The 27500-nt window shown below is 36.4% G+C and overlaps 2 protein-coding genes and 1 long non-coding RNA gene across 5 annotated transcripts in view; all 3 read left to right on the forward strand.

Annotated features, from left to right (window-relative positions):
* The first annotated feature begins 39 nt into the window (after positions 1–39).
* On the forward strand, positions 40–9726 carry LOC113077419 (uncharacterized). Its single transcript, XR_003281332.1, has 2 exons — positions 40–147; positions 9133–9726. It is a non-coding gene; the product is annotated as an uncharacterized LOC113077419 (long non-coding RNA).
* A 4836-nt stretch (positions 9727–14562) lies between these two features.
* Positions 14563–17420, forward strand: LOC113077418 (potassium channel subfamily K member 13-like). Its single transcript, XM_026249833.1, has 2 exons — positions 14563–15180; positions 16398–17420. Exons 1-2 carry the CDS (start codon positions 14844–14846, stop codon positions 17297–17299), a joined length of 1239 nt encoding a protein of 412 aa, XP_026105618.1. The 5' UTR covers positions 14563–14843; the 3' UTR covers positions 17300–17420.
* A 2950-nt stretch (positions 17421–20370) lies between these two features.
* The window catches only part of LOC113077417 (homeobox-containing protein 1-like), a 12571-nt gene continuing 5441 nt past the window's right edge, over positions 20371–27500 (forward strand). For all 3 annotated transcript variants that reach the window (XM_026249830.1, XM_026249831.1, XM_026249832.1), the window contains exons 1-4: positions 20371–20468; positions 24151–24696; positions 26135–26220; positions 26479–26589. In XM_026249830.1, coding sequence (XP_026105615.1) covers positions 24152–24696; positions 26135–26220; positions 26479–26589 — 742 coding nt within the window. In that variant the 5' untranslated portion in view covers positions 20371–20468; position 24151. The remainder of the gene's footprint in view (positions 20469–24150; positions 24697–26134; positions 26221–26478; positions 26590–27500) is intronic.

The following is a 27500-nucleotide window of genomic DNA, read 5'->3' on the forward strand; positions in this document are numbered from 1 at the left end:
CATCCCTACTGAGCACTGATACATGTGCTTTTTATTTGTAGAATATGAGCACATTTCCTGTGGAGAAGAATGTGTTTCCGGCCTCTAGCTCCTCCAAAGGCTTCCCGGTGCCTTATGACCTCCCACCTCAGCATTACTCAAGCAAAGGTGAGACTGAACATTGCAAGTAACTTGACTAAGATTCATTGTATTTGTAGTTCCAACCTTCATTAAAATGTCAGAGATGTTCTTCTGAACTCTGAACAACTACACATATTTAAAATGACAGATGAGGCATTTGCATCAAAGTTTAAAGGTTTGCTTAATGCGTAGAAAGTACACTGAATTATCGCTTGAGGAAAGGTTAACCTTTACTTTGAATTTTAGAGTTCAAATGACTGCTGAGGAAACACTCTTTAGATATTAATTGCACAATGCAAAAGCCTTTATGAAAGCTTGCAGTGCAGGCCAGTATCCAGGCTAAACAAATCAATTATTTTGATACTGTGCAAATGTCTAAATTTGCTCTTTCACACTTGTTAGTTTTGTAGCTAAATTACATTCTCTTTAATTATAATGCAGCCTATCATATAATGAATAAGTGTGTTTCTTGAGTGTACATCACTGTGTGTGATGAGCAAGGTGTTCAAAGACAGCTACTCGTGATGTCATAGTGTATATTTTAATTGCTGACAGCAGTAAAGCACAAGAGGTATGCATGACACAATTAATGGCCATTTCATTTCCTGCACAGTGGTGTACTCTGAGTCATCCATTGAGATTAATAATGAGGAAACATTTGGTTCAGCTCATAGGACTTGATGTTAATATCCCCAGTAATCAGCACTCCTAATTTTAAGTGGGGAGCGGGTAAGAACGTCATCAGGGTCTTCAGGTGGGCACCCTCCTTCACAGGTGTTTCATTGATAGGCCCACGACACCTCCAGAGGGCTCATCGGCAGCACCTGGTGTCCCAGGTAAGCCCCCTTCTGCTTTTACCCTTCCTTATTGTTCTTTGCAGCCCAGTTGGGGTCCTTCCTCTTTATCCAGATCCACCTGCTGCTCTGCTCTGCTGCCTCCGACAGTGATCTAATGGCTTTCCTGAAGCCCTGTCCCCGAACTCCCACACTCTTCAGGAGCCTGACTATGGATGTGGCCACAAATCCTCTGCAGCCAACCTCTACCGGAAGTACCTGTGTACGCCAACCTAGTTGTTTTGCCTCAAAACCTATATCAATGTACTTCAGCTTTTTCCATTCATATGCTTCTCCCACTGCAACCTCCCATGGTACAGTTAGTTCCACGATGAACAGGGACTTCTGTGAAGTTGACCACAAAAAAATATCCGGCCTGAGTTTGGTGTTTGAAATCTTAGGTGGAAACTTGAGTTGCTGATCTTGGTCCACTTGCATTTTCCAGTCCCGTGTGGCATCCAAGAGGGTGCTATCCACTCTTGCAGCTGGTTTTGCTGGGCACTGCCCTGCTCTCACAAAGGGATGACTGGCAATTGGCGTAGGACTTGGTTATGCCTCCAGGTTTAACAGCGTTGGGACAGACTGGTTTTGCAGCCAGTGAGGATGTGCTTAAGAGTTGCTGGGGTTTGACAGAAAAGACATGCTTGATCCATCTCCATACCACTGGTTAAGATTCTTAGGTGTAGAAAGAACATCTTAGGTTAGGGCTGAACGATGTGTCGTTTAAGCATCGATATCACGATGTACGAATCCTTGATAGTCACATCGCCGGATGTGCGATGTAGGCTGTGGTAGTTGATCCGTTATTCTTTAACTGTACGGGCCAGCTGCTCCCCGGCCCTTGACGAATGTGATTTGCGGATTAATTGCACAGCTTAACCCTCATAGACTGAAAGTTTTGACAGGGCAGAAAGAAAAAGAGCACGCGAGAGGGAGAGATAGAGAGAGAGCGCACGCACGTGAGAGAGAGAGAGCGGCATGCTCACCGTCTTCAAACAACACGAGCGCTTTCTTGCTCTCTCTCCCTCGCGCATATTAATCAGTTGACACGATGATGTCGATGTTTAAATCATTTAAAATGAGAATTTAAGTGTGCTCACCCCATTTTTGTTTATAAGAAGAAAATTTATTAGATTTCATATCGCAATATATATTGCAGAAAAATAAAATATCGCAATGTCATTATTTCCCAATATCGTGCAGCCCTATCGTAGGTGGCCCTGATGAGGAAGCTTATTTGGCTTCCTTCCATTTCCCCCATATCTCTCCAAGTGAGCTTATGATTCTCCAGGTTTTCCCAGGTAGTCCACTGGCCCTGCTCAGCTTGTGCCACTGCCTTGCGCATCTCTCTGCTTCCTGTTGATGCCGGACCTCAGCAACTACCAACTTTCTCTTCTCTGCAGATGTTGCCTTGTTCCATGTAGGTCGACTAGTCCCAAGTCCAAGCCCGCCTCTTCCTTGCTGCACCTGTCCAACTGAGTAGGTCTCCATGTCTGAGAGTGAATTGTGCTTGCTCTACACTCTTAGTTGGAGTCCACTTCCTCCCAGTTGCCAGTCTGCGAGGAGCTGTTCGTATGGCTGCATCTTGAGGCCTCGCTTTAATGCACTTGTATTCTTCGGTGAGGCTAGAGATAGGTAGTTCCAGTGCACCGTTTCAATACAACCCAGTGTTACTGAGGCAGCGCGGAAGTCCCAGCCACTTCTTGATGTATGCACTGACTGTCCTCTCCAGCTTCTCAACTTTGGAAGGGTATGCGGGTAGCAACCCAACTTTCCCAGAAATGAAATCTTATCAATACTGACAAGACCTTTGATGGTTTCTTCACTCAATAAGTCACACTCCTTTGCGTCTTTGAGATTTGCATTGTACCACCATCCTAAGCTCTTGACAGGCTGCTCTGTCACCAATGGAATGGGTGTTTCATTGATGTTGAACCTCTGGTTGGTAAGCTTTCCTTTGATGATGAATATGCTCCTGGATTTACTGGGTTTCAACTTCATCCTTGCCCATGTAATGTTTGAGTGAAGCTTTGCTAACAGACGTTTGGTACAGGCGATGGTTGAGGTCAAGGTGGTCATATCATCCATATAGGCACGAATCGGTGGTAGCCGCTGTCCATCCTGTCGACGCTCCCCTCCGACTACCCATCTAGATGCCCTGATGATCACTTCCATTGCTATGATGTAGGCTAGAGGGGATATGGTGCACCCTGCCATGATACCCACTTCCAATGCTTGCCATGATGTTGTGTATTCTGCAGTTGCTATGGAGAATTGCAAATCTTTGAAGTAGTTTCTTACCAGATTTGTGATGGTTTCAGGAACATGAAAGAAATTGAAGGCTGCCCATATTACTGAATGGGGGACAGATCCAAAAGCATTGGCCAGATCGAGGAATAAAACATGCAGGTCTCTTCCCTCCCTTTTTACAGATTCTATTTGATGCCAAATCATGCTTGTGTTTTCAAGGCATCCTAAAAAACCTGGTACCCCCGGCATTCTGTATAGACGTGTCAATCAAGTTGTTCTGCTTAAAGTAAAAATGCTAAAGAAGATCTTGCCTTCAACATTCAGGAGATTGATTTGTCGAAATTGGTCAATGTTTGAGGCATCCTTCTCCTTGGGAATTACTACTCCCCCTGCTCTTTGCCATGCTTTTGGGATGTTTTGTTTCTTCCATGTCACCTTCATTATCCTCCACAGAAACCACAAGTCACCTGGGGTGTTCTTATACAACCGGTAAGGAACTCCATTTGGTCCTGGTGCAAAGGCTACCCTTGCCTTCCTTACTATGTTGTCGATCTCAGTCCATTTTGGGGGGCTGTCATCGAACTGGTGATTTTGTTGGGGAATTGGCAGCATGTCTGATGGGATCTCCTTTTGCTCAAGTCTTTGGTCATCTGAGTGTGTCGCTTCAGGTGGTGCTCCAGCTCCTTCTTTGGTACCTTAAGAGATCCGCTCTTTTCCCTTGTAAAAAAACCCTTTTCCAAATTGAAGGGATTCTAGTAGGAGAAAATTCTTGTCTTCTCCTTTTTCCTTCGTTTAGTTCGGAGGTTTTCTGCTTGTTCTTGTCTTGCAGCTGATGATGTTAGTGCTGTGCTGATTATTCGCTTTGCCATTGTCATGTTCTTTCCAGGGTCCGTTACCGTCTAGTCAGTTGACGACATGACATTTACTGCCACCCAGATTTTCAAATATATATTAGGGGTGTAACGGTACGCAAAAATCACGGTTCGGTATGTACCTCAGTTTTAAAGTCACGGTTTGGTTCATTTTCGGTACAGTAAGGGAAAGAAATGCAAACATTAAACTGCAGGTTATTTATTACTATAAACTTTTTTTAACAATTAGTTTTTTTAAATACTTTTTAATAAAATATATCTAAAATAAAAAAAAGAATAAGAAATAAAATACTGCTGCAAAGTTATCCACTAAAAAAATACTCTGTCTCAAACCAATATCATATAATAAAATATAATGAAAAATATAAATAAATAACTATGATTACAGTGCAGCATTAGCAATACCAGCTTATAGGCCTGCTCATATTTAAAAAAATATATATATAACTCATGAGATGCGCGTCTCACACAGGCAGTCTGCAAGCTCTAACCTGTTAACATGGGAGCCGAATTAAAAACGGACACACCACGCAGATGAGACGCTTGCACCACGCATCCAGTGTGTCGCCAGCCTTATTAGAATCAGCTGCAGGGCGGGATTTGCAGTGAACGCGGAGACTTCCGCCACTTAATATGTTCGTTTGGAAACACGACAATGAACCTATGTTACGCATACAAAATATTGCATTCGGTCATTCGGTACACACGTGCACCGTACCGAAAGCCCTGTACAAAAATGGTCCGGTACGAATACACGTACCGTTACACCCCTAATATATATATATATAAAAATATATATATATACTGATTTGATGTGTGCAAAATGTTATAATTTATATTAATAATGTATTATTTAAAAACTATTTCTATTTCAAATAAATTATTTTCCTTTTCTGTTCCTGTATGAATGTATGTATACAACAAAGAAGAAAAAGGATGCTACTTGTCAGCTTCCTGTAAGCCAATATGTATAAACGAGAAGCCTTCCATTTTATGTAAATAAGCGTTTTGGTCATGAGTCAAGTATATGGCTGTTTAGTAAAACTATGGATTGTTTTGACTGACAGCACAATTCCAGATGAACCCAAACTATAGCCTGCAGGACTTACTGATGACAATAAATTAACTCATTATCATCTGCTGGGTAATTACTGTGTTCTATGGTGCAGACTTTTGTGCAAATGCACAGATTCAGAGACAGAAGGCTCACAGGGATATATCACCAGTTTTGCATTCAACGCATGCTGTCAAAAGAAAAAGAGATTTCACATTAATTGGTGTGATAAATTGGTGTTAAAAAATCCAAAATGTTAAATAATTTTTAAAAAATAATGTTTTTTGAAATTACAGGTTCTGAATTATGGTCTTAAGTACAGAAGTTTTGCAGAGAAAAATAAGCACCTGATGTTGAAAACAGAGCATATTAGACATACCTTTTTTGGCTTTGTTTTGAGATATTAGATTATTTTATTCTGTTTTTGGGTGTCCATTATATTCATATGCTACTGATAACGTCAGGAATCACTAGTACTTATGTTAGTCACTGTCAAAGACCGTTTGATTGTTCAGCCGTATAATTACAGAGAAAATCCAACTGTCATCGGCGCCACATTCTTAGTAAATGAAAATAAGAGTGCTATGGGCCCTGCCCCTGCCCCTGCCCCGGCCCCGTCAGTTTGACGACCTTTAATCATGGTGAGAAAATAGAGGCGGCAATCGATGGTACTATTGAAACCAAGGGTGTCATCAGTTTATGAACTGAGGCAGAAACACTCTGTGGTTGCCATAGCAGCATAGGTCTTTTGATAGCAGAGGCTTCAGCCATGAAGTGTGATTAGTGGGCGTGGCCTCTAGATCAAGATAAAAATGGACAGTCTTCTCTGTATGTTTAGTAAGCTTGGGCTTCTGCATTGATTATGATGCATCAATGTGCATTTAGCAGTAAATTATGTTTTAGCACTCTATCTGTGAATCTTTTTTTCTGTGTTTGGAATATTACATTATATGTGACCTGGACCACAAAACCAGTAATAAGGATCAGTTTTTGGAAATTAAGTTTATAAATCATCTGAAAGCTGAAAATTTTTTATAATAATAACCTTTCCATTCATGTATGTTTTTTTTTTGTTTGTTTTTTTTTAACGTCCAGGATACATATATATATATATATATATATATATATATATATATATATATATATATATATATATATATATATATATATATATATATATATATATATATATATATATATATTGTTTGGGATCAGTACTTTTTTTTCTTTTTTTTTTTATTGCAGGAGTAAACAGCCTTTAAACTGTTATTTTAAAATGTAATAATATTTGAACTTGTGTGTTTTTGTTTAGTAATTTTTCTAAACAATGTATTGATATTAAACTGTTAATATTGCAATAAATATATAGCCATTGTTGCTTATATGGCTGTAAAACATAAATAAATAATATTGACAGTATTACTATTTTTACTGTATTTTGATCAAATAAATGCAGCCTTGGTATGCATATTAAACGTCTTTTACATACATTTAAAAAAATATTTTGGACTGTAGTGTATACTTTGCACAGTATCTCCAGAATTTCTATGTAATTTATGAGTTATATATAATTTATATTTAATTTAAATTTATACTTTTGATTTTAAAATTTTTACCTATATTTAATCACACTACAAAACATTTGTAAAAAAAAGCTTGGCCTGAATTGCATTCATAACAGACTAAATTATTTGTATTATTATTTATTTATTTATTAATTAATTGTTTGTAATAGACAATAAATTAAGCTTATTCTAGTTTTCTGAAATAAGTGCAAGTGGAGGACAGAACTATGATTCTCCAGTCGGCCACTCAAAGGGTCACAGCCAGGACAGACAGAACTCATTGAAAGCTCAGATGAAAGTTATTTCCACCAAGGCCTATCGTAGTGTCTCGCATCTGCTATCAGGCACTTCATTTCCTACACATGATTGCTTATCCAATCAAATCAAATGTGTCACTGTCCTTGCTGATACTCATTCGTGTGATATTCAGTTTCCCACTGGATATATTCCAGTGTCATTCGTTTACATAAATGTATGTAACAGTTAACTGCAACGGAGTCACACAAGTGCTTCTTAGAGTATTATTTTATGTCTAAAAGGAGTTTTTAAAATATGACTTCTCTTATGGGAAGGGGATATGTTAGTGGTTATGGTTTCTTTAATAAGAGCATCCATCATGCTCACTCTCACAGTTCATTTCATCTGAGCCCTGCCGTCAACACCTGTGATATTAATACAGACCGATCCCAGTCACACACCCAAATGTACACCTCAAAGAGTAGCGCTGCACCTCTATATTAAGACAAACGTAATACATTTCTATTTCTGTTGCTGCTGAGAGAGGATAGTTTCATATCCCTCTAAATCAGCTCAGCACTTCTCAACACTGTCTATTCTTCAACGGGCTCAGTCTCGTCTCACAACCAAAAAGGGACCAGCTATTGTGAATTAGAATGGACCACTTCTCAGTAGCTACTTGAATCTAGTTCTTTAATTCAGCGAGGAGACCATTGAGTGCTGCTTAAGATCCTCTAATGTGCAAACACCACTAAAGTAATAGTTCTCCCCAAAAACTTTAATCTATGTACCCAGATCTTTCAAGCTTCAATTTTCCATACAATGAAAGCTATCACAGCTGTGAACTAAGTTCATTCTAGGAGAAGTTGTTCTTTATGAATGCTTTTTTAATGTGCAAGAAAAGATCATGTCAGAGGTGTGTTATTTTCAGTTATCATATTGGTAAATTGCATGCCATTTTTATGCACCCCTTCTGGCAAAAAGACAAACCGTATATGGTTTTGATGATTAGTTTTTCTTCACTTCCTCTTCACGTATATTGCAGCTGTTCCAGGCAACAATTAACCCTGGGTGTGAACGTTTGTGTAGCCCTACTGCTGTGTGTTCCTGCTGTTAGATGAAAAAACTGTCATTATTGAAAGTTCTTGAAATTGTTGCGCTAATTAAATAACTTAATAGTTCTTCCAAAGGCAATCATTGTTATTGCTATTGCTCATAGTCGGGCTTAGGGAAGTATTACATTTGAATGCATAATTCATCCTACACCAACTGATATACTAAAAGTAAAACTGAAAAGAAAAATAATATTATATAGACATTTTAAAAAATAAATAAAAAAACAACAGAAAAACAAAATTGATAAAACTTATCTAAAATTAAAATGAAAACAACATAGAAATTTAAAAACTAATTCAAAAGATTAACAACTATATATTATCTCAATTATACTAAAACGACTGTTATGTATTCCTTTTTAATACATTTTTGTTTATTTTATTTTTGCATAATACAATGCATTAAGGTCCACACAAGGCATCTATCTATTTTAAATAATTTTATTGGGTACTACACCACCTACTCATTAGGTCTATATATGTATAAATAAAGACAAGTTTTATGACGGTTGACTATATATGCCTCTGTATTTTACCCAGTTATCTGTAAAAATTCCTTTGAGATAATTGACTCGCTTATATTTTTCTGTAAGTTATAAAGTGTAATGTTCTCATATCAGAGGTATTATATATCTATTCTCATTCACCATATTGTTTTGTTTCATGCACTTTCTTTAGAGGTATTTTAATTGCTGGGTTGTTTTGAGATTGAATCCAGTTGTCAGCTTGTTACCATGGATACTGCTGTTTTACAGTCTTTTCTAGAAGTATATATCTTATAATAGATTATTAAGTAAACCACACAGTTTGTGCACGATCCTTCATACTGATACAGGACACACACCAGTAGTTATGCCACAGGTGAGCATATATCTCAAGGCAGGTCAGCCTTCAGGGAGAGGTTAGAACCTTCTCTTCTAGCCATACTGGGAATATTTGTTGGCCCAAGGCAAATATGTAATTCTGCATCATCTCAAATCATCATGAAACTCTGCCCGGAGCAGTTCAGACTCCGAGACTGTAAATCTCCAGGGTTTCCATTAATGTATGCTGTTGCGTTTCAGTTGTGTTTTCTTCTCGTTGCAGATCAACCGTGGATCTGGAATATTCCTTACACTAAAGCCCCAGACACTCATGGAAATGTATGGGTTCCTTCTTGAGAAGTTCGAGGTTCAGGGATCATCTGCATAAGACAGAATTAACATAGAAAACAGACCATCGGCATTTGACTCTGCTTCGGGTCTGTTTAGGTTAAGCCTTATGAGGATCTAACCACCACACTTTAAAGGAATAGATCACCCACATTCACCTTCATTTCGTTCCAAACCTATATGAGTTTCTTTCTCATGTTGAACTTAGAAGATATTTTGAAGAATGCTGGTAATCAAGTAGTAGTTGGTCCCCATTGACCTTCTATGGATGTCAGTGGGGACCAACAACTGTTTGGTTCAAAATTCTTCCAAATATCTTATTTTGTGTTCAACATAAGAAACTTATATAGGCTTGGAACTGATGACAACATTTTCATTTTTGGGTGAATGGTAGATGTGCACCATTATAGTGTGCACCCTTAATGCTGTATTTTAGTCCTTTTTTTCATAGTAGAAATTGGTGATGTTTAGTTATGCCTAAATTGTCAACTTTTTGTAAAAACACCAAATAAAATGCATTTTACAACTGGAAAACCTTGGAACTAAATACATTTTTCAGTAGCAGTGTCCTCCAATGACTTGTGGAAAAACTTGTTTATTTTGAAATCCAGTAATGTTTGTTGAAAATAGCAATCAAATGATGTTTTTATTCAGCAAAACAACCATTCCCAATGGTTTTTACCTAGTTATGTTTACTTCTTGGTTCAAAAACCTCAGAAGCAGGTAATGGGTACCATTTATATATATATATATATATATATATATATATATATATATATATATATATATATATATATATATATATATATATATATATATATATATATATATATATATATATATATATATATATATATATATATATATGTATATATATATATATATATATATATATATATATATATATATATATATATATATATATATATATATATATATATATATATATATATATATATATATATATATATATATATGTATATATATATATATATATATACATTTTGAGCTGGATTTGTTGTATATAACCAATAGAGTTCAGATAAAAAAAGGACTAAATGAAATAGTGAAAACATCTCAAATTGGTCTTTTTTAAAAGTTTGATTATGGACATGTCCTGTGAAATTAACTCTGGGCGAGCTCCAAGGGCAGATTGATATTTTCATTCCCGGCTACAGTGATGCAGTAATGTGTTTGAGGAGGACTCTGCTCCCCCGGCATCAGTGATATATTGAATGTGTTCAAAATACAGAACAATTGGTGATGTTTTCTACTCAATCTGAAATTGTCATGTTGCCTAGCAACATTGGAAAAGTTAACTCTACCTTGATACAGGAATTCCCCGTGGCCCCATTCTATTTATTTTTTTCGTTTAATGAACAAATTTAAGGTTCACTTCGACCTTTTCTCCAGCACATCTGTACTTTAAAGTTGCAGCATGTCCTTTGAGGAATTTTTATCGTACATTGTAATGAAAATGAAATATTCCACCTGAATTATGTATCTCTCACTTGCACAGCTACTGTATCTGAGACATTTATTGAAACCGCTTTAACGGAAACTGCTTTAGAAAAGATAAATATTAGAGAGGTCTCCTCTATTCTGAAAAGGTCTTTTAGTATTGATCTTGGATCATTAGAGTGATTCCTAACAGAGCAGTCTGGCCGAAACCACGAGGATCATTATGTGTTTACCATTCCAATGAGTGACTACTGTGTTAATGATTCCAATTACATCCCTGCAATTACTAATAATTGTCCCCATGTTATTCAACTCATAGTTTTGTCTCTGTATGACATTTTAGCAACTATTTTTCAAAGTGTGTGTGTATATATATAATTTACTATAATTTACTAATAGACTGCTGTTTACATTTTCTCAAAAAAAAACTGAAATCTAATTTCTTATGATTTTAATAATAATGTCCTAAATACAAGGTAAGTATCAAACTATCAGCTAAGTATCAGTCTTCATTTCAAAGGAGCAATTTATTGTGTCTGACCACTGATGAAGTTGCATGGGCAATCAGGCTACAGATGTCTTATGTTTTGTGTTGCTTGGAACTAGACATGAAAAGACATGAATGCATCATATGGAAAGCTGTGTTAACATTTATTCTTTAAAACTAACTAGTAACTGCATTTGTTTAGTTCTGATTAATGCTATTACAGTTTTCACTGGCACATAATCCCTTTTTCAGTGATGTTTAATTAGGTTCAAATATCAATTAGTCCAGCTTTGCTATATTAAAACAGCTTCTTTTTTAGTATAACAGGAACATGCTAATGTCTGATATCAGTGTATATTGATTTGGTACTTTTAATTTAAAACATATGATACAAGTAGCTTTTTGAAAAGGTATAAATGTGAATACCTAAAAATATTTAGAGATACAACTGGAATACACATCTGAATAAACATAAAAAATAAAAAAATTAGTAATTTGTTACCAAAATCTATCACTGTTGGAATAGGAGTGATCAACACGTTCTCACTTACAATTTGTCACTTATTGATGTTTGGTAAGGACCCCTTGGAGTCACTTTTTCATGCTCAAGCTACCCCTTTAACATTTTTCATTGCACGGTGGTATCCTTGTAATGTCACTTTTCGATGTGCAGGGTCCTCCATTGCTTTTAATTGTTTGTCATAATGTAATGGTTGACATGGATGGGTAAAACCATTTTTTTAAATACTAATTTTAGATCTTGTGTTATGTTTTTTTTTTTTTTTACGTGCTCATAAATGTGTAAATAGTGTAATGTAAATAAAACTGTTGTTACATTGAAAAATCACATCCTAAGCTATAATGGCAATATAATCATGATGATGGAATTCCCAGTGCCTTTCAAGTCGTCACAATGACACCAAGGTTTTCTTGTATAAAGCAATGGAGGATCCTGCACGTTGAAAAATTATGGTAAAGGAGTGCCAAAGGGCCGTGACCAAGCGTCAATATGTGACGAGTTGGGAAAGAGAATGTGAGTAATAAATACTAATTTGAGTAGTAGAAAAAAACAAGCCAACAAAAACATGTTCTAAGATCATTTTGCCAACGTTCCCACTAAGATATAAAAACATTATTTCTCTCAATGTTCAAAACGTTCCGTTTTTATTTTTTATTTTTTTATTTTTATTGGAAAATTGAAGGAATTTTAAATTTTAACATTTGGCCAATATTATAGGCACTTTTGATATTATTTTCCTCTAAACCACTAGATGGCAGAAAAACTTAGCAGCACTTTACAAAACATCTGCTTTTCAAGCTGCATGTGCAAATGTGGCTGATCCGTTTCATGATTGCTGGCAGCTGCACAAATTTGATTCAGTGCTTGATCTAATATTTTATGTTTTTATTTTGTAGATGTAAGTAGCAAATGAGAATTGCTAAAATTATTGAATATATTTTGAGACAAAGGTTTTTCTTAATGATTTAAGCAACAATTTATAAATAACAAAAAAAATGTAAATGTATGGGGCAATAACCTCCAAATAAGTCCAGCCAAACCCGCGTTCACTACATCTTGTATGCACGCACTGTCACGAGCTAATGCACTGTAAATGCCACATTTTTAATAAACAAATAGGACTACCGGACAAAAACATAATAAATCTGACATTTTCAGGAACAGGACCAAATTAAGTACTGGTCATAATACTCACATAAAATGTTTGATGTGAGTAACAGTGTATTTTGGAGCAGTGCCGATGGAAGCGGTTCTCTGACTGCGCAGCATAGCCACACGCGCCACAGTTATGTTCGGGATCATTTTATTTTATATGCCATAATGTCAGTTGAAAACATTGCAATTGTGTTTTAAAATACAACGAGCACCACGAAACCATTTAAAGTGGCACGTTCAACAGTCTCCATGTCGGGATAGAAAACAGTCAACAAAGTAAAATAATCTCATTTTATCATATGCTCATAATCACATCTATTCATTGTATAATCCTGTTACCAGTATTTTATTCAGGCTAAAACCCCTTTAATCGAAGAGAAAAAAGCATTTTTTGATTAATTGATCATTAATTTAAACAGCAATCGATCATGGAAATGATTGAAAATTGACATCCCTTATGGTATTTTGAGTAAAAAGTGCCCCTGCTGATGGGGGATAGATAATCAATCATGATAATCATAAGGATGACTTTTCCATTTGTGGATATGAAATGGATAGATTCAGATGGTAAATATCATACATTATGTTGGGCATTAACTTAGGGATAATCACCATGTTTAGCATGCAACCATCATATAAAAAAATATATATTAATCATGTCATATAATAAAATAAAATGTGTTGTTACTACTGTAAATTATTATGGGATCTCCTTCAGAGCTTTCCAAATCTTAAATTTCTGAAAGATTTTGATTCATTATTTTAACATGTTTTATATTAACATATTTTAATGATGAACAATTACTGGATAATTACTGAACAAAAATAGTTTTATCAAAATAAGTAGAAAAAATACTACACACTTGACCAAAGTGATTGTTTTGAACAAGTATTAACTTATTTTAAAAAAAAGACTATTTTAGCTAAAGTATTTGTATCAATACTGTGTGCCTTTTACCCCATACCCTCTCATACATTTATAAGATTTTTAAACAAAATAAACGACTATGATTTATTTTAAATCAAAATCTGTTGCTGCATAAATGTTCAATACAAATGTATATGTTTTTTTCTTCAATCATACACTTTGGGCGCCATACTTTTATGTCCTCTGAGTACATTGTTAACATTTAAAAACTACTGAAAACAAGCAGTACACTAAAATGTTTCTTGGGGAAATAAAAGTTCCATGAATAATGTATAAATAACGTTTTTGTGAAAACGTTTTGAGAACATTATTTAAGACAAGAGAACTTTGAACAAATATTCCATTATAATTAGTTTATGCATAGCTTTTAGGGAACTTTGCCACAAACTTTAGCAAGTTCTGATAACGTTCCCTATTAGCTGAGAAAAAGATACTAGTCGCTATTTAGATTCTTATTAGTTGTAATACTGTTAAAATAAGACCCAGCAACAAAGATAGAACAACTATGGTTTTAGAGTGCAATTGTTAAAATGGCTTGCCATATGCGTCTGCTCCGAGAGTTTCGTGTAGTCGCAGTGAACATGCGCTTCTTGTGAGGTTTGTTTACTGAACTTAAGGGCACATCGTGAATATTTCCAGAGAGTTCTTGCGAGTTTAGTCTGTGTGAACTGGTGTTGAAGGCTTACTATAAAAGTTTTAGCTTATGCACAGATTCAAAGCTTGTATCCAGTAGCGTATTGCAGCTCTTTTTCCGTATAGCTTGTGTATGCACCTGATGGACGTACTGTACCTGCATCGACTGAAGTGAATTTAAGGTAAAGGCTTTTCGAAGAGACCCAGTGAGATGCATCACATGAGATGAGCTGAACTAGCAGATCCACCCACAGTCTCATCTAACAGGATTTCAGCTGCCACTAAACCCATTGTCAGAGGATGGTATGAGCATCTCTCATCATCATTGCTCATACTCATTTGGTGTCCATGCAGCCAAGGAATAATGGAAGACGAGGAAGTTTCTTACAGTTGCATGGCCACCACCGTTAAATGTAAGATGTGGATACTTTATTACCAGTCCTGTCCAGCAGTAGTCACATAATGGCATGTAGAGGCGCGTGCTGCTGTGGCTGTGGTCCTGCGAATGAAGATAATGCGAGGTTCATAATGTTGCTGCTCCTCATCATCCTCTATCTCCTGTGCGGAGCCGCGGTCTTTTCAGCCCTGGAGCATCCCAAGGAGAAGCAGGCGAAGGAAAAGTGGGCTCAGAGGTTTGAGCTCTTCAGCCAAAAGTACAATCTCAACAGAAGTGATCTGGAGAAGTTCTTGAGACATTATGAAGAGGCGAATATAGCAGGAATACGGGTGGACACCCTCAGACCGCGCTGGGATTTTACTGGAGCCTTTTACTTTGTCGGTACTGTCGTTTCCACCATCGGTAAGACTTAAAAGATTAGGAAATATTCTTTAATGTATTAGGTATATGCTATTTTTCTAAAATCCTTCAAAAATGTTTATTAAAAATATATTTACAACAACTACATAAAAATAATAATAGTATGATAATATGGTAATACTAATGTATTTAGTATTGTGTGTTTGTGTGTGTGAGAGAGAGAGAGAGAGAGAGAGAGAGAGAGACGCTAGTCACACTTTTCAATCCAGTAAATAGCCTAAAAGTGTTCCCTGGGGGGAAAAAATGTAGACACTGTTTATTCCAGACACCTTATTGTTTGAAGAGTGGGGCATGTGCTCACAATAAAAGTAAAGTAACCTTTCAGCAAAGTCGAAACAGTTTAATGAAATAAGAAAGATAAGATAAGATAAGAAAAAATAAATAAATAAAAATAAAGACATTTCTTTAGCCAACAATTACTGTAATTAATAAACTTTACATTTCTAATATTTCAAATAGTCCAACCTGTCTTATAGTCCCTGCATGAATGTATGTTGGTGTGGTTTTATCATCTTAATTTGTTTACCTGAAACACTGCAAATAATAATAATAAAAATCAAGAGAGGTTTGACTTAAACATATTAAAAAGCATCAGTTAGAGAAAACAATTATGTAATTTGAATTTGACTCATAAAGCACAAAGTTACTGACATATAGCCATTGTGTCAACTAGACCTGCAGTATATGTGATACAGCTATTTGTGAATTATTTATTTTTTGACTTCTTGTGTTGTTAAATTTTAGTGTTCATGTTGTAGTGTATTTATTTATTTGTGGATATATGTGTTAAAAAACGTTGTCAGGATTTTATAATTAAAAATGAATACATTTAGTTTAGTTTGTTTATCTCTCTGTGATCAAGCACCTCATGAAATGTCCAGTGATAAAGTCTTCAGACCTAAGCTGAGGATGAGCTTGTCTTCATGACGTCCCCGTCAATGGTGGGTTTCATGTGCAGGGGAAAAACATCTATGAGAAGAATAATGCAATCCACTTGTTATTTGCATTTCAACAAGTGTGACAAGGGAAAGGTGGGAGATGTTTCAGTATCTGTCACCAATAGCAACAGTTTGTTCTCCAGCTTTGAAGAAGAAAATAGTTCTGGCCGATTGAGCTCAATAAGCAGCCTGCAGCAAATATTATTTATTCCATTCTGTATAGTTATAAATTAAAATTTCTTGCTCTCATATATCCCACAGGGTTTGGAATGACCACACCAGCCACAGTCGCTGGCAAAATCTTCCTGATCTTCTATGGGCTCATTGGCTGTGCAGCCACCATTTTATTTTTCAATCTGTTCTTGGAGAGAATAATAACAGTGTTGGCTTTTGTTCTCAAATCCTGCCACGAAGTCCAACGGCGACGCAGAGGAGTTTTACCACACGACAGCAGGCAAAACTTGAGCAACGCGAGGCTCAATCATGAAGACAGTCTTGCGGGATGGAAGCCCTCGGTGTATTGTGTGATGTTGATCCTTTGCGTGGCAGCAATAATCATTTCTTGCTGTGCTTCGGCCATGTATTCCTCAATCGAGGGATGGGGATATTTGGATTCACTCTACTTCTGCTTTGTGGCATTCAGCACCATTGGTTTCGGGGATATGGTCAGCAGCCAGCGGGCCAGTTACGAAAACCAAACCGTCTACAGAATCAGCAATTTCTTCTTTATTTTAATGGGCGTTTGCTGCATTTACTCGCTATTCAACGTCATCTCTATTGTTATCAAGCAGGTGCTCAACTGGCTCCTGAAAAAGCTCGAGATACCTTGCCGTCACTGCCCCAAGAGGTCTCTCCGGCCCCGTAAAAATGCAGTCATGCCGGCCCATGTCCGAACACGTGTTCGCAACATATCCATAGACACAGATGCAGTGAACGACAGCGAGACGGATGGACGCAGGATGTCTGGAGAGATGATCTCCATGAGAGACTTCCTGGCGGCTAATAAGGTCAACTTGGCGATCATGCAGAAACAACTGTCTGAGACTGCCAACGGCCATCCCAGGCCATGCGGGTCAACAAATAGGCATAATGGATTCTCTGGTGGGGTCGGAGCCCTGGGTATAATGAATAATAGACTTGCAGAAACCAGTGTGGACAGATAAATGTAACCATAAAAAAAAAAAACACCACAATGGCTTAATAAAAAGACAGATTGCACTGCCCATATTTTAGCTAGTATTACTTTTATATTACAGATACATGAAGTCTCTTGTGTGTTTTGAATGCTGTAGCTGAAATATCCATTGCTGCTCTGAAGGTGAAGAGAACAGAAAACTCCAGCTCAGGTCTGTTTCTAAGATTGATGTGCTGGGAGAGGCTTTGCCGCACTGTTTCGACTCAAACTTTCTTATAATTGCAGGGGGTTTTTTTTGTTTGTTTTTTTAATGGAGGATGTTGCAATCAGGTTTAGCACTTTGTATGGCAAAAAAAAAATGAACAGATGCGTTCTACAGAACAGATCTACAGTGGGGTGTCCAAAGTCTGAGACCACTAGTGTAAATGTATATTTTCTATTTATATTATGAGCATAAGACACATTCAATTTCATAACTATTCATAGAAAAAAATGATGTGGCTTGCCCTTCTTTGGCTTAAATTGCAGCAGCAGTCGAGCTGCGTGAATTTTGGATCAAATGAGCCAAAGAGCATCTTATGAACATCTGACCTTCAGAGTAACATGAGCAATGTTTACATATTGGACCTAGAAATAGTTCTCAATCTTATGTATTTAATATATTAAACCTAACATATACACTACCATTCAAAAGTTTGTTTGAAAAATAACACTCATTCAGAAAGGATGCATTAAATTTACAGTAAAAACATTTACAAACATACAAAATATTTATATTTCAAATAAATGCTGTTCTTTTGAACTTCAATCCATCAAAAATCTTTAAAACATTTATCATGGTTTTCACAAAAAATATTAAACAGCACAACTGTTTGAAACATTGATTATAGATATTTCTTGAGTACCATAGCATATTAGAATTATTTCTAAAAAAATAATTAAATAAACAACTTTACTATCACATGAATAAGTATGCATGCATTTAATATGCATGCATGCACATGTAGGGTCTGAGATTTCGACTGTGGTGTCAGACTTTTGGACTCGCCTTTCTGTCACTTCTGTCTGACACTTTCTAGTGGAGCATTTCTTTTAAGTTCAGCTGAACAATCTAAGTGAAAATTTGATGCAAATTAAATTCATTCATCAGTAGCTTAATATCCTCTTCACTGTGCAGGTATGTAGATATGGACATGAGGCATAAGGTGCAACAGCTAAGAGATCCAGACAGCCCACATGCCATCTGTTTCAGACACTTCAAAGAGTCTAGCAGCTGTATAGAATTCATGACCTAACAGTCTATTGATTGCTTTAATTGCTTATCAGGTATTTCAGATGAACTGGAACAAATGTGCAACAGAACAAAAAGAACAATGTCATTTTGAACTCTTCATGAAATATGTGCAATGCCAAAATGGGTGTGATGCAGGACATCAAATCATTTTCTCCAGCACTTTGAATCTTGAACTTTGAAACTTGCTTACTTTATTTTGAGGTGAATGACTGTATGTAGAGATGTAATGCATGATGAATTATAATAAAATAAGCTTTGACACTTTTGCTGGGAAATCATGCAAATCATTGTATCATTCTGAACAACATTTATCTAAGTTATATTATTATTACTTTTATTTTTTAAATCTTGAATGCATTATAATCAGGGATGCTCTCTACACTTGATGCAGCACGGCGTGTGTGTGTTTGTGTGTCATGACTTTCCTTCCATTAACATCTGTCACCTGCAGTCTTGTGGCCTTCACCAGCTTTCACACCAACTAATGTCGATATTCTACTGTCAATTCAGGGGAATCTCAGGGGTGATGTGAAAGCCAGCAAAAGCAATGCAATGAGTTTCCAACCTGTTTCCAAGCAGCAAAGGAAATAGATGTTTTCTAGCATGTTCTAGTCTTCTTATTTGTTCATTTTGTGCATAGTGGGCTGTCAAAATTTGTGAGTGGATCAATGCAAAGTCAGTGATCCATAACAGTCATATTGTTGCACGCCTAATGCACATTTCTTGCCCAGTTTGCACAATTACAATACTATAATCAACTCAAGAAGCCCTGGGTTATTTGGATGTGATTTGATTTTGAAACACATGCACATATATAAAGTCTTGGCTGCAAATAAGCTTCCGAAGAGACCGTTCATTTAACTCAAACACCCACCACCATATTTAATATTGTATGGGGTAAGTTGCCATTCAATAGGTATTTCAGCTAAAACTAAACAACTGTGAAACACACACTCACAAAAAAACACAAAAGTATCAAACCATTGTTCTAACCAACATTTTTAAATCATATAAAATTGAAATTGGCAGTATACCTACTACATAGTAATAATAAATTAGAGATATTCTGAAAGCGTTTGAGAATTAGTATTTTGTGATAGCAAAACATGGTGTTTTGTGGGCACTGTTGTTGTGATTGCGGTAAATGTCCACTAGAGGGAGGTAGTATGTTATAAAACTGTGTATCCCCCTGTGCAGGTGTTGTAGGAATTTCATTTAATCCAGTACCATCAAACGTACCTTTTTATCTTTTAGGGTTTCTTTACTGCTTTTCCTCACACAATTAATAAATTATGAAATGTATGTGAGTCTTTCTTTAAAAGTGCTATGTCGAATAAATAGTAAATATGTACTCTGAAGGGGGGGGGGGATACATTATCTCTATCAAAACATAGCCTACATCTGTATGATTTGTATAAAATTACTAATAAACTAAATTCATATTTTCGAGAAAAAAGAGTGAGAGAGGAATATAAGCAGTGACCTCCACATTCTGTCGTCACGTCCTCAGCGAATAAAAAGTCAGAAATGACATTTTTGTCCGTGCAGCACTTGGTGAAAAATGATCGAGGATGAAACTGTACCATATTCCACTGGATTTGTAGTCCGGCGCTCGACGAACTCCCATTAAGTGTGACTATCCCGCCCGCCGGGAGGAACTACAACTCCCATGAAACCGCCGCAGCGCTTCTGTTCATATCAATATGGCTTCTGTCAGTCAGACAAAGGCGAATCAGTTTTTGCCCTGAAATGAAATCAAATTAGGGAAAGGTAGCGGGAGAGTCGGACATCGTCCTGTTTTTGCTGGTTCATGCCTGGCGACGGGGATTAAAGAGACGGAAACACTGTAGGTTGAGTTGAATAAATGCTGTGGTGCACGGAGGCCCCGCACGCGCACAATCAGGTAAGTCTGATTGTGAGATGCCAAATTATAAGAAAGGCGTCATTTGTTAAATCTGTCTGGAGACGTGGAACATGCATTCATGTATAAATGACGCTCGGACGGAACTAAGCTCGGTTCGACCGCTGGGTCGCATGTAGAGTCACATCTGCTCTCATTCTGCGCTGGGATAGGGCTTTAGAAAAGAAATGCCAGCAACTGTGCAACAACTTACTCTTATGTTGACATTGGTGAAATGAACTAGTAGTTGTGTTAATGCTCATCTCTTTGCATTTATTACTATGACTTATTATTTATGTATATGTTGTATATTATTATATTTTGTGTTTTAACAAGGTGCTGACAGCATCCTAGAGCTGTGGTGTTATTTGGGTACGGGGTGTGTTTAAATTGGGTTAAGGTGACGTCTGGTGAATATAGGCTTGATGGTTTATGCAAATTGTTTTTTTTTTTCAATAGCAGTTATTTTTTATTTAGAGAAGGCGACCCTATTAAGACACCCTAAATTCAAAGTTGTGCATGTTTTTTGATAGATACTATATGTTAATAGTAAATAAAGTGTATGCATTATATGAGCAATCCAACTGATCAAGTTCAATTGCTTTGCAAATGATAAATCCAGATCGTTTTTCTAATGTAAAGTGCATTTATCTTGCACCATGCTTCATGGTGCATCATGCTTTTTATTCTAAATTCTTCACATTGCATTACGTTAAATAAAATAATTTAAATGCATTTTTGACTGAGCAGCCTACCTGACAAACTGCAAAAACTGCTGATGAAGCTAAAATATGGATCATGGTTTTGTAGTTTACTTATAGGGTAGGCGTATATGAATTAGGGTTAACAGTGCACATTATAAGCATTCCTTATAAGCCCTCAGAACAAAAAAAAAGTGTTAAGTTTATGGATAATAATTAAGAAACAGAGCTTAAAATCTTTGTAGTTTTTTCTCAAATAGCTTGTATAATATTTTAATTTAACATAATTATTAAAAGTAGAGATGGGCGTTTTCTGCAAATATCACATTTGAATATTTGAGTTCAAAAGAAACGAATTTTTGAATCTTTGTTTATATAAATTAAGTTTAATGAGACAGACAGTTATCTATTCAGCAACATTTATTATTATTTTTTTTTTTTCAAATAACGAACTTGAGCACGCAAAAGATGCGATGTGTGAACGGCCTCTAAGAACTGCTGTCTTCTACAGTAACATTACTTCAAATATGCAGTGGAGAATCACAGAAAGTGGCACGACTAGCGTTTTCCTTGAAATGTTTCCTTGAAATGTTTGAATGAAACAATGTTGAAATGTTTCCGCGAAATGTGAATGGCACCTTATTCATTAATTCATTATTTTTTGCTTGCATACATCTTCAAATATGCAGTGGAGAATCGCAGAAAGTGACCAAATTAGGTTTTATTGTGAACTTTTTATCTTTTTTTTTTTTTGTTGTGAAATTCGAATATCATTTTTATTTATTGAATAATTTGAGCAGAACGACTATTCGAATGTTCGACTATCCATGCACACCCCTAATTAAAAGTGTTTATTTATAATTTTTTTTTTTTTTTTTTCTACTGCATCTTTGTGAGCATCATTTAAACATTGTCATGTGCTTGTTACAAATGTAACAGTTTAAAAGCCTGAGAATTGCCTTTAAAAGTAAGGAAAATAAATAATTTGGGGATGCATTTGATTTATTATCTCTTAATTTTTAATACAAAATAGCTTCTTGAATTGCAGTAAAATTGCAGTAACAGCTTTACTATATGCAGTTTTGTGTGGCCTGAAAAATAATTTTGTTTATGTTTCTGTAAAAATGTAGATGTTCTGTAGATGCTTATCACATTGTTTATTTATAGAAATAACTTTAATTGTAGAAGCACAGTGAGCATCAGGTACTTCAGACACATGTTCTGGATGGTCTCTGTTTTCATTGATCAGTGGACTTGAAGGTCTAATAATTACCAGCTGTCTCTAGAGGTAAATTGATATTTTAAAGATCACAGTAACTTACATATGCAACAAATGGGCTGTAAAAATAGTTCAAAAATTGTGGAGAATTGAAGTAATAAGAGATTTGGGCTTTTTGTGGATGCCGTGCTGATGAAGAGAACCAGGGGCATATGGACAAAATCAACTTTGATCTTGAGCTGCTGTACAACAGATGAGTTTTTGTGCTGCTGCTGCCTTAGTATTGTAGTTTCATAACTTTAATTTATAGATGCTGTTATGCTTCCATGTATATGTCAGATAAGACTATGAATATGCAAATAAAAGAAACAGTGAGCAACACTAAACTCTAAAACTCCTCAGAGCATTATACGTTATTAAAATTGCATGCACACCAGTAGCCTTGCATTCAATGCTTTATACAGTGAGATTGCATCTTCATTGATTAAAAGTAGCAATGCATTTTGCATTATTAAACAATTATTTGTTTTACTTTTTTATGTGTGCAGACCAGTTAACTGAGTTGGTTTGTCATCACCAAGTGCGGAGAAGTGGTTGTGCGTGCCTGTGGTTTATCACGTCTACATATAAGCGTTTCTCAATTCTTGTGTCACTGTGGTTTATCTGCTAGCATATAAAAAAAAAAAGATTTGATGTCTGAGGTGACACCTTTACATTTGTGATTACATTTTTATTCTCATATCAGAAAGACTGCACATGTTTATGTGGTGCACGCATCTGTGGGACAATAGGGGATTTTTATTTTATGACTTGTATTGTTCGGTTTCTAACACCAAAGGATACAAAAAATGGAATATTGAACAAATCCTTTAAGAACGCTCTCAGATTTATTGTTGTTTTTGCTGATTCGCTGTATCTGATGCCTCTGGATAATTAAACCTTTTGAAGCTTTTTAGGGGTGCTTGGGTGAGCAGAAATCTTTTATGCATTTTATGCAGCGCAGACACCAGGAGACAGTCGTACTCGCTCATCAGCAGAATTTATTCTTGAAGAACATGTCGCAGGGAAGTTGAAATCTTCATTTTGTTAAAAGGAGCTTCACTGTTTTCTCGTTTGCTTGATTGCACTGTGCCATATGGAATGCATATTGCGCTGGCACGAGTTTTGCTTTTGCAGCGTCATAACTTGTAGCTTCCTTTTAAAACTCGAAATGAATTGAAATACGGTGTGTTACGGGCAACAATTCGGCAGAAGCACGCGTGTGTGGGCAACAGCCTGGCATTGAGAGAACTATTCTCAGACAAACGCCTGTACGGAGTGATTCATCCTCAGCTTCTTCACTGAAAGTAGGTTGGCCGCCTCGAATGGAATTTTTCTTGGCAGTTTTCCCTAAAGTTAACCTCCTTCCCCCTCCTCACGTGTCCCAGCTTTCTGCTGTTTAAAGTCTATTAAAAATTCTGTGGTAATGCATGCAGTGTCTTTGCCTTGACCTCAGACAGGCTCCACACTTCTGTTGCAATGATAGGTCGATAAAGGTGCGGTGACTTTGACATTTTCTTGGAAAAAGAATGCTTTAGTTAGGGCTCATGCGCATGCGGCCCCTGCTACACCTCCTCCACTGCATTTCTCAGCCTAGACTAAAAAAACAATGTTTTTGTCTGTGTTGTTTTGATTTTATAACTATGCAGCCATGCGTCGTGTTTTATCAGCATTTCCTCCAGCATCAGTTCTCTAATGCAGCAGCTCTCTCTCTTTTTCTTGGCAGAATGTCCCATTACACAGATGAGCCTCGTTTTACCATTGAGCAGATTGACTTGCTGCAGCGGCTACGTCGGAGCGGCATGACAAAGCAAGAGATTTTGCATGCCCTGGACACCCTCGACCGGCTGGACCGTGAGCACGTGGAGAAGTTCGGCCACCGTCACGTCCACAGCGGAAGCGGGGCAGCTGGCGTCAATCACGGCAATGACAGCAACGCCACCACCTCTTCCAACTCCTGCACTACCTCCTCTAACAACCTCACAGCCTCTTCTTCAACGACCTCTAAGGCCACGCAGACGGGATACCGTGGCAATGGCCTCTCTCCCTCCCCTAGCAACAGCTATGACACCTCCCCACCCCCGACGGTCCCCACACCCGTTCCGGTAGTAGCACCCATGGTCCAAAATGGACGGGACGGCCTCGCCGCTATGCCCAACGGGAAGCTCTCTCCGCCCCGCTTCGCTGTTAGCAACACCTCCTCGCGGGCGTTTGCATACGAGCTTCCAGATGAGGAAGTGGACATCGATGACAAAGTTGAGGAGCTCATGAGGTAGGTGGGAAACTCTTGGGATGGGACGGTTCTTATTTTATATAAAAAATAAAAGAATAAACTGGATGGTTACAACACAAAAACAATATGAACATTAAACTTGCAGGCAGCATTGAAAGGGCCCTCGCACCCGGTATCACGCTTAGTGGTGGTGATTTGACTAGATCTGAATTTGGGCAAGGGCTTGTGTTCAGGACAGGACTCTTATCAAGCATGTGAAGTTTATGGCAGATCGGATATTGTATGCCTGAATTGTAACAACTTGCTATATTATAGCGAAATATTGAAGTTTGTCAGGCCGTCTGATAAATTCAAGATCTTTGTGATTTAACGTCACAAAGGGCTTTATTATTCTTAAACTTCCAGGTGGGTTTCGGACTTCGCACTGGACGGCTTCTTTGTAGGTATGGGTGTGATACATGTGTCTACCAAATTTCGTACATGTATTTGAAACATAGCTCAAGAGGCACTTTTGTTTAAATTTAATAGCTGGCACTGTTGAGCCATTTTGCCACACCCACTTCTGAAACCAATGTCAGATGTAAATTTTCACCACTTCTGATGCTTGTGCACTCAAGTTCAATGAGTGATTGAGCATGTTTAGGCTCTCAAACTCAAAAGCACTCACTGCGGTGCTCGGGGCCCTAAATACAGAACAAAAAAAACAAAAAAACTTTTTGTAATCCACTTCATGATGAACATTTGTCTTTTGAACTCATCAGCCTAAATACCTTAATTATTAGCTTTCATTCATATCTGAACTGAAATAAACATTGTATTTGTGTGATACCTCGAAATACAGTGTAAAAACAACAACAAAAAAAACAGTGTACAGGTGTATCTAAAAAAATTTGAATATCGTTCTTTTTTATAAAAAAAAAAAAGTGAAATATTAATATATTCTAGATTAATTACATGTAAGGTAAATAATTTCAAAAGTTTTTTTTTTTTTTGATGATTGGAGCTTACAGCTCATCCAGTATCTCAAAATATTATAAGATTTCCTAAGATCAGTAATTCAAGTTCTTTAAGTATGTTCATTTATGCACTCAAAAGTGGTTTTGGCACTCTTAAACAAAATAAAATCCGAGTGCAGTCCAATTCATGTTCAGTTGACTCTTATGAGCAACTCTTTTACATTCATTTTACAAAACGAATCACAAATCATTCATAAAGATAAGGATAAACTTTATTCATGTCAGTCTTTTACACTCATAAACCCACGTGTCATATCTGAACTGAAATAAACGATGTATTTGCCATTTGTGAAGCTTAAATGAGTGTTTTTAATACTGACTGGTTGTTGATATGATAACATATAGTTAAAGGCAAGCATTAGGAACATTTTTGTTGTCTAAAAATGGTTCTTTAAGAAATGTTGCCAAATATAGTGTTGCTGTTTTTCACTTGATGTCTCTCTCTCTCTCTGTTGTTGTAGAATGGACAGTGCTATAATTAAAGAAGAGATTAAAGCCTTCTTGGGGAACCGGCGAATATCACAGGCAGTAGTTGCCCAAGTTACAGGTTAGTTTGCTCTGGCTTTTTGTTTTCAAAAATGAATAAAAGATATATTGTGAATTATCCTGTGACTGTGATATTTCCCTTGTTATTTTGTATAATAAAAAAGACAGCCGTTAAAACACACACCTTGATATTTAGTTATTTCTGGCATCAGCTGTATGGCTGCTTTTTATTACAGTTGTGGGATTTGTCATGGCAGGCCTTCGAAAGGCATATGCAAGTCAGATTTTGCCCTAAGAAGCTGTGCGTTGTTGTGTGCAGGTATCAGTCAGAGCCGGATCTCTCATTGGCTGCTCCAGCAGGGCTCAGACCTCAGCGAGCAGAAGAAAAGAGCTTTCTACCGCTGGTACCAACTAGAGAAAACTACACCTGGTAATACACAACCCCAGTCTCATTTACCCATGTAGGACGTCCAACAAATTTCTGTCATCTAATAACTTTAAAACCCTAGACATCTTTGGCTGATAAAAATGTTGTTCTATCATGTCATATCGTATTCTTCTTGTGTAAAGCAAGTTTTAAATTAATTTTATGGTTGTGTACATGCTAATTTCCCATTTTTACATTTCATACTATGTTTTGCAATGCTCACTTAATAAAATTTTTTTAAAAAAGCACAAATAATTTAATCTTTATCAAATCTCAAAATGAATATGTATTTTAACAAAGTTACAAAACACTGATGTGGTAAAATAGTTCATAAAATAGTCCATAATATTATTATTGTTTATTGATTTATTATTTATAGATTCTTTCTATACAACACAATATCAAAAAAAAGAATCGAAATCATAATTTTGTGTAAACCAAATGTTATTTTGTGATTTGCAAAATTGGGTAAAATAAGCAGTGATGCCTTTCCAAAATTTACCAGATGCCATATGTAGGTTTTATTTCATCGTTTTGTCATTTGATACTGATACTGTTGTTTTAATTAGCTTTTACATTGAATTTTGAATATTTAATATTCTCACGACATTAAATGGTGCTTAATATAAACCTTAAAAGAAAAGTTCCGCCAAAACTGAACATCCTGTCATTTACTCAACCTCAAGAGGTTGTATTCTTTTAGCATTCTTCAAAATATCTTCTTTTGTGTTTAACAGAAGAAAGATGTTCATAAAACTAGAGGGTGAGTACATGACGAAAAAATAAAAATGTGGGGGTGAACTATACCTTTTAATATATGCATGTATACAGCATTAAATGGCATTGTAAAAAAGAATAAACTCATCTCCAAAGCCTTTAATTTTAGAAAACCTCTTGTGCTCCTTCAGTTTTTT

Source organism: Carassius auratus, unplaced genomic scaffold (genome assembly GCF_003368295.1).
Source record: "Carassius auratus strain Wakin unplaced genomic scaffold, ASM336829v1 scaf_tig00022554, whole genome shotgun sequence".
Classification (NCBI taxonomy): Eukaryota; Metazoa; Chordata; class Actinopteri; order Cypriniformes; family Cyprinidae; genus Carassius; species Carassius auratus.

Bases quoted from the DNA above. Each gene is read 5' to 3' on its own strand.
- LOC113077418 (XM_026249833.1), top strand. From the start codon at position 14,844: ATGGCATGTAGAGGCGCGTGCTGCTGTGGCTGTGGTCCTGCGAATGAA. The intron at 15,181-16,397 runs GTAAGACTTAAA...TATATCCCACAG, and splicing joins TACTGTCGTTTCCACCATCG to GGTTTGGAATGACCACACCA.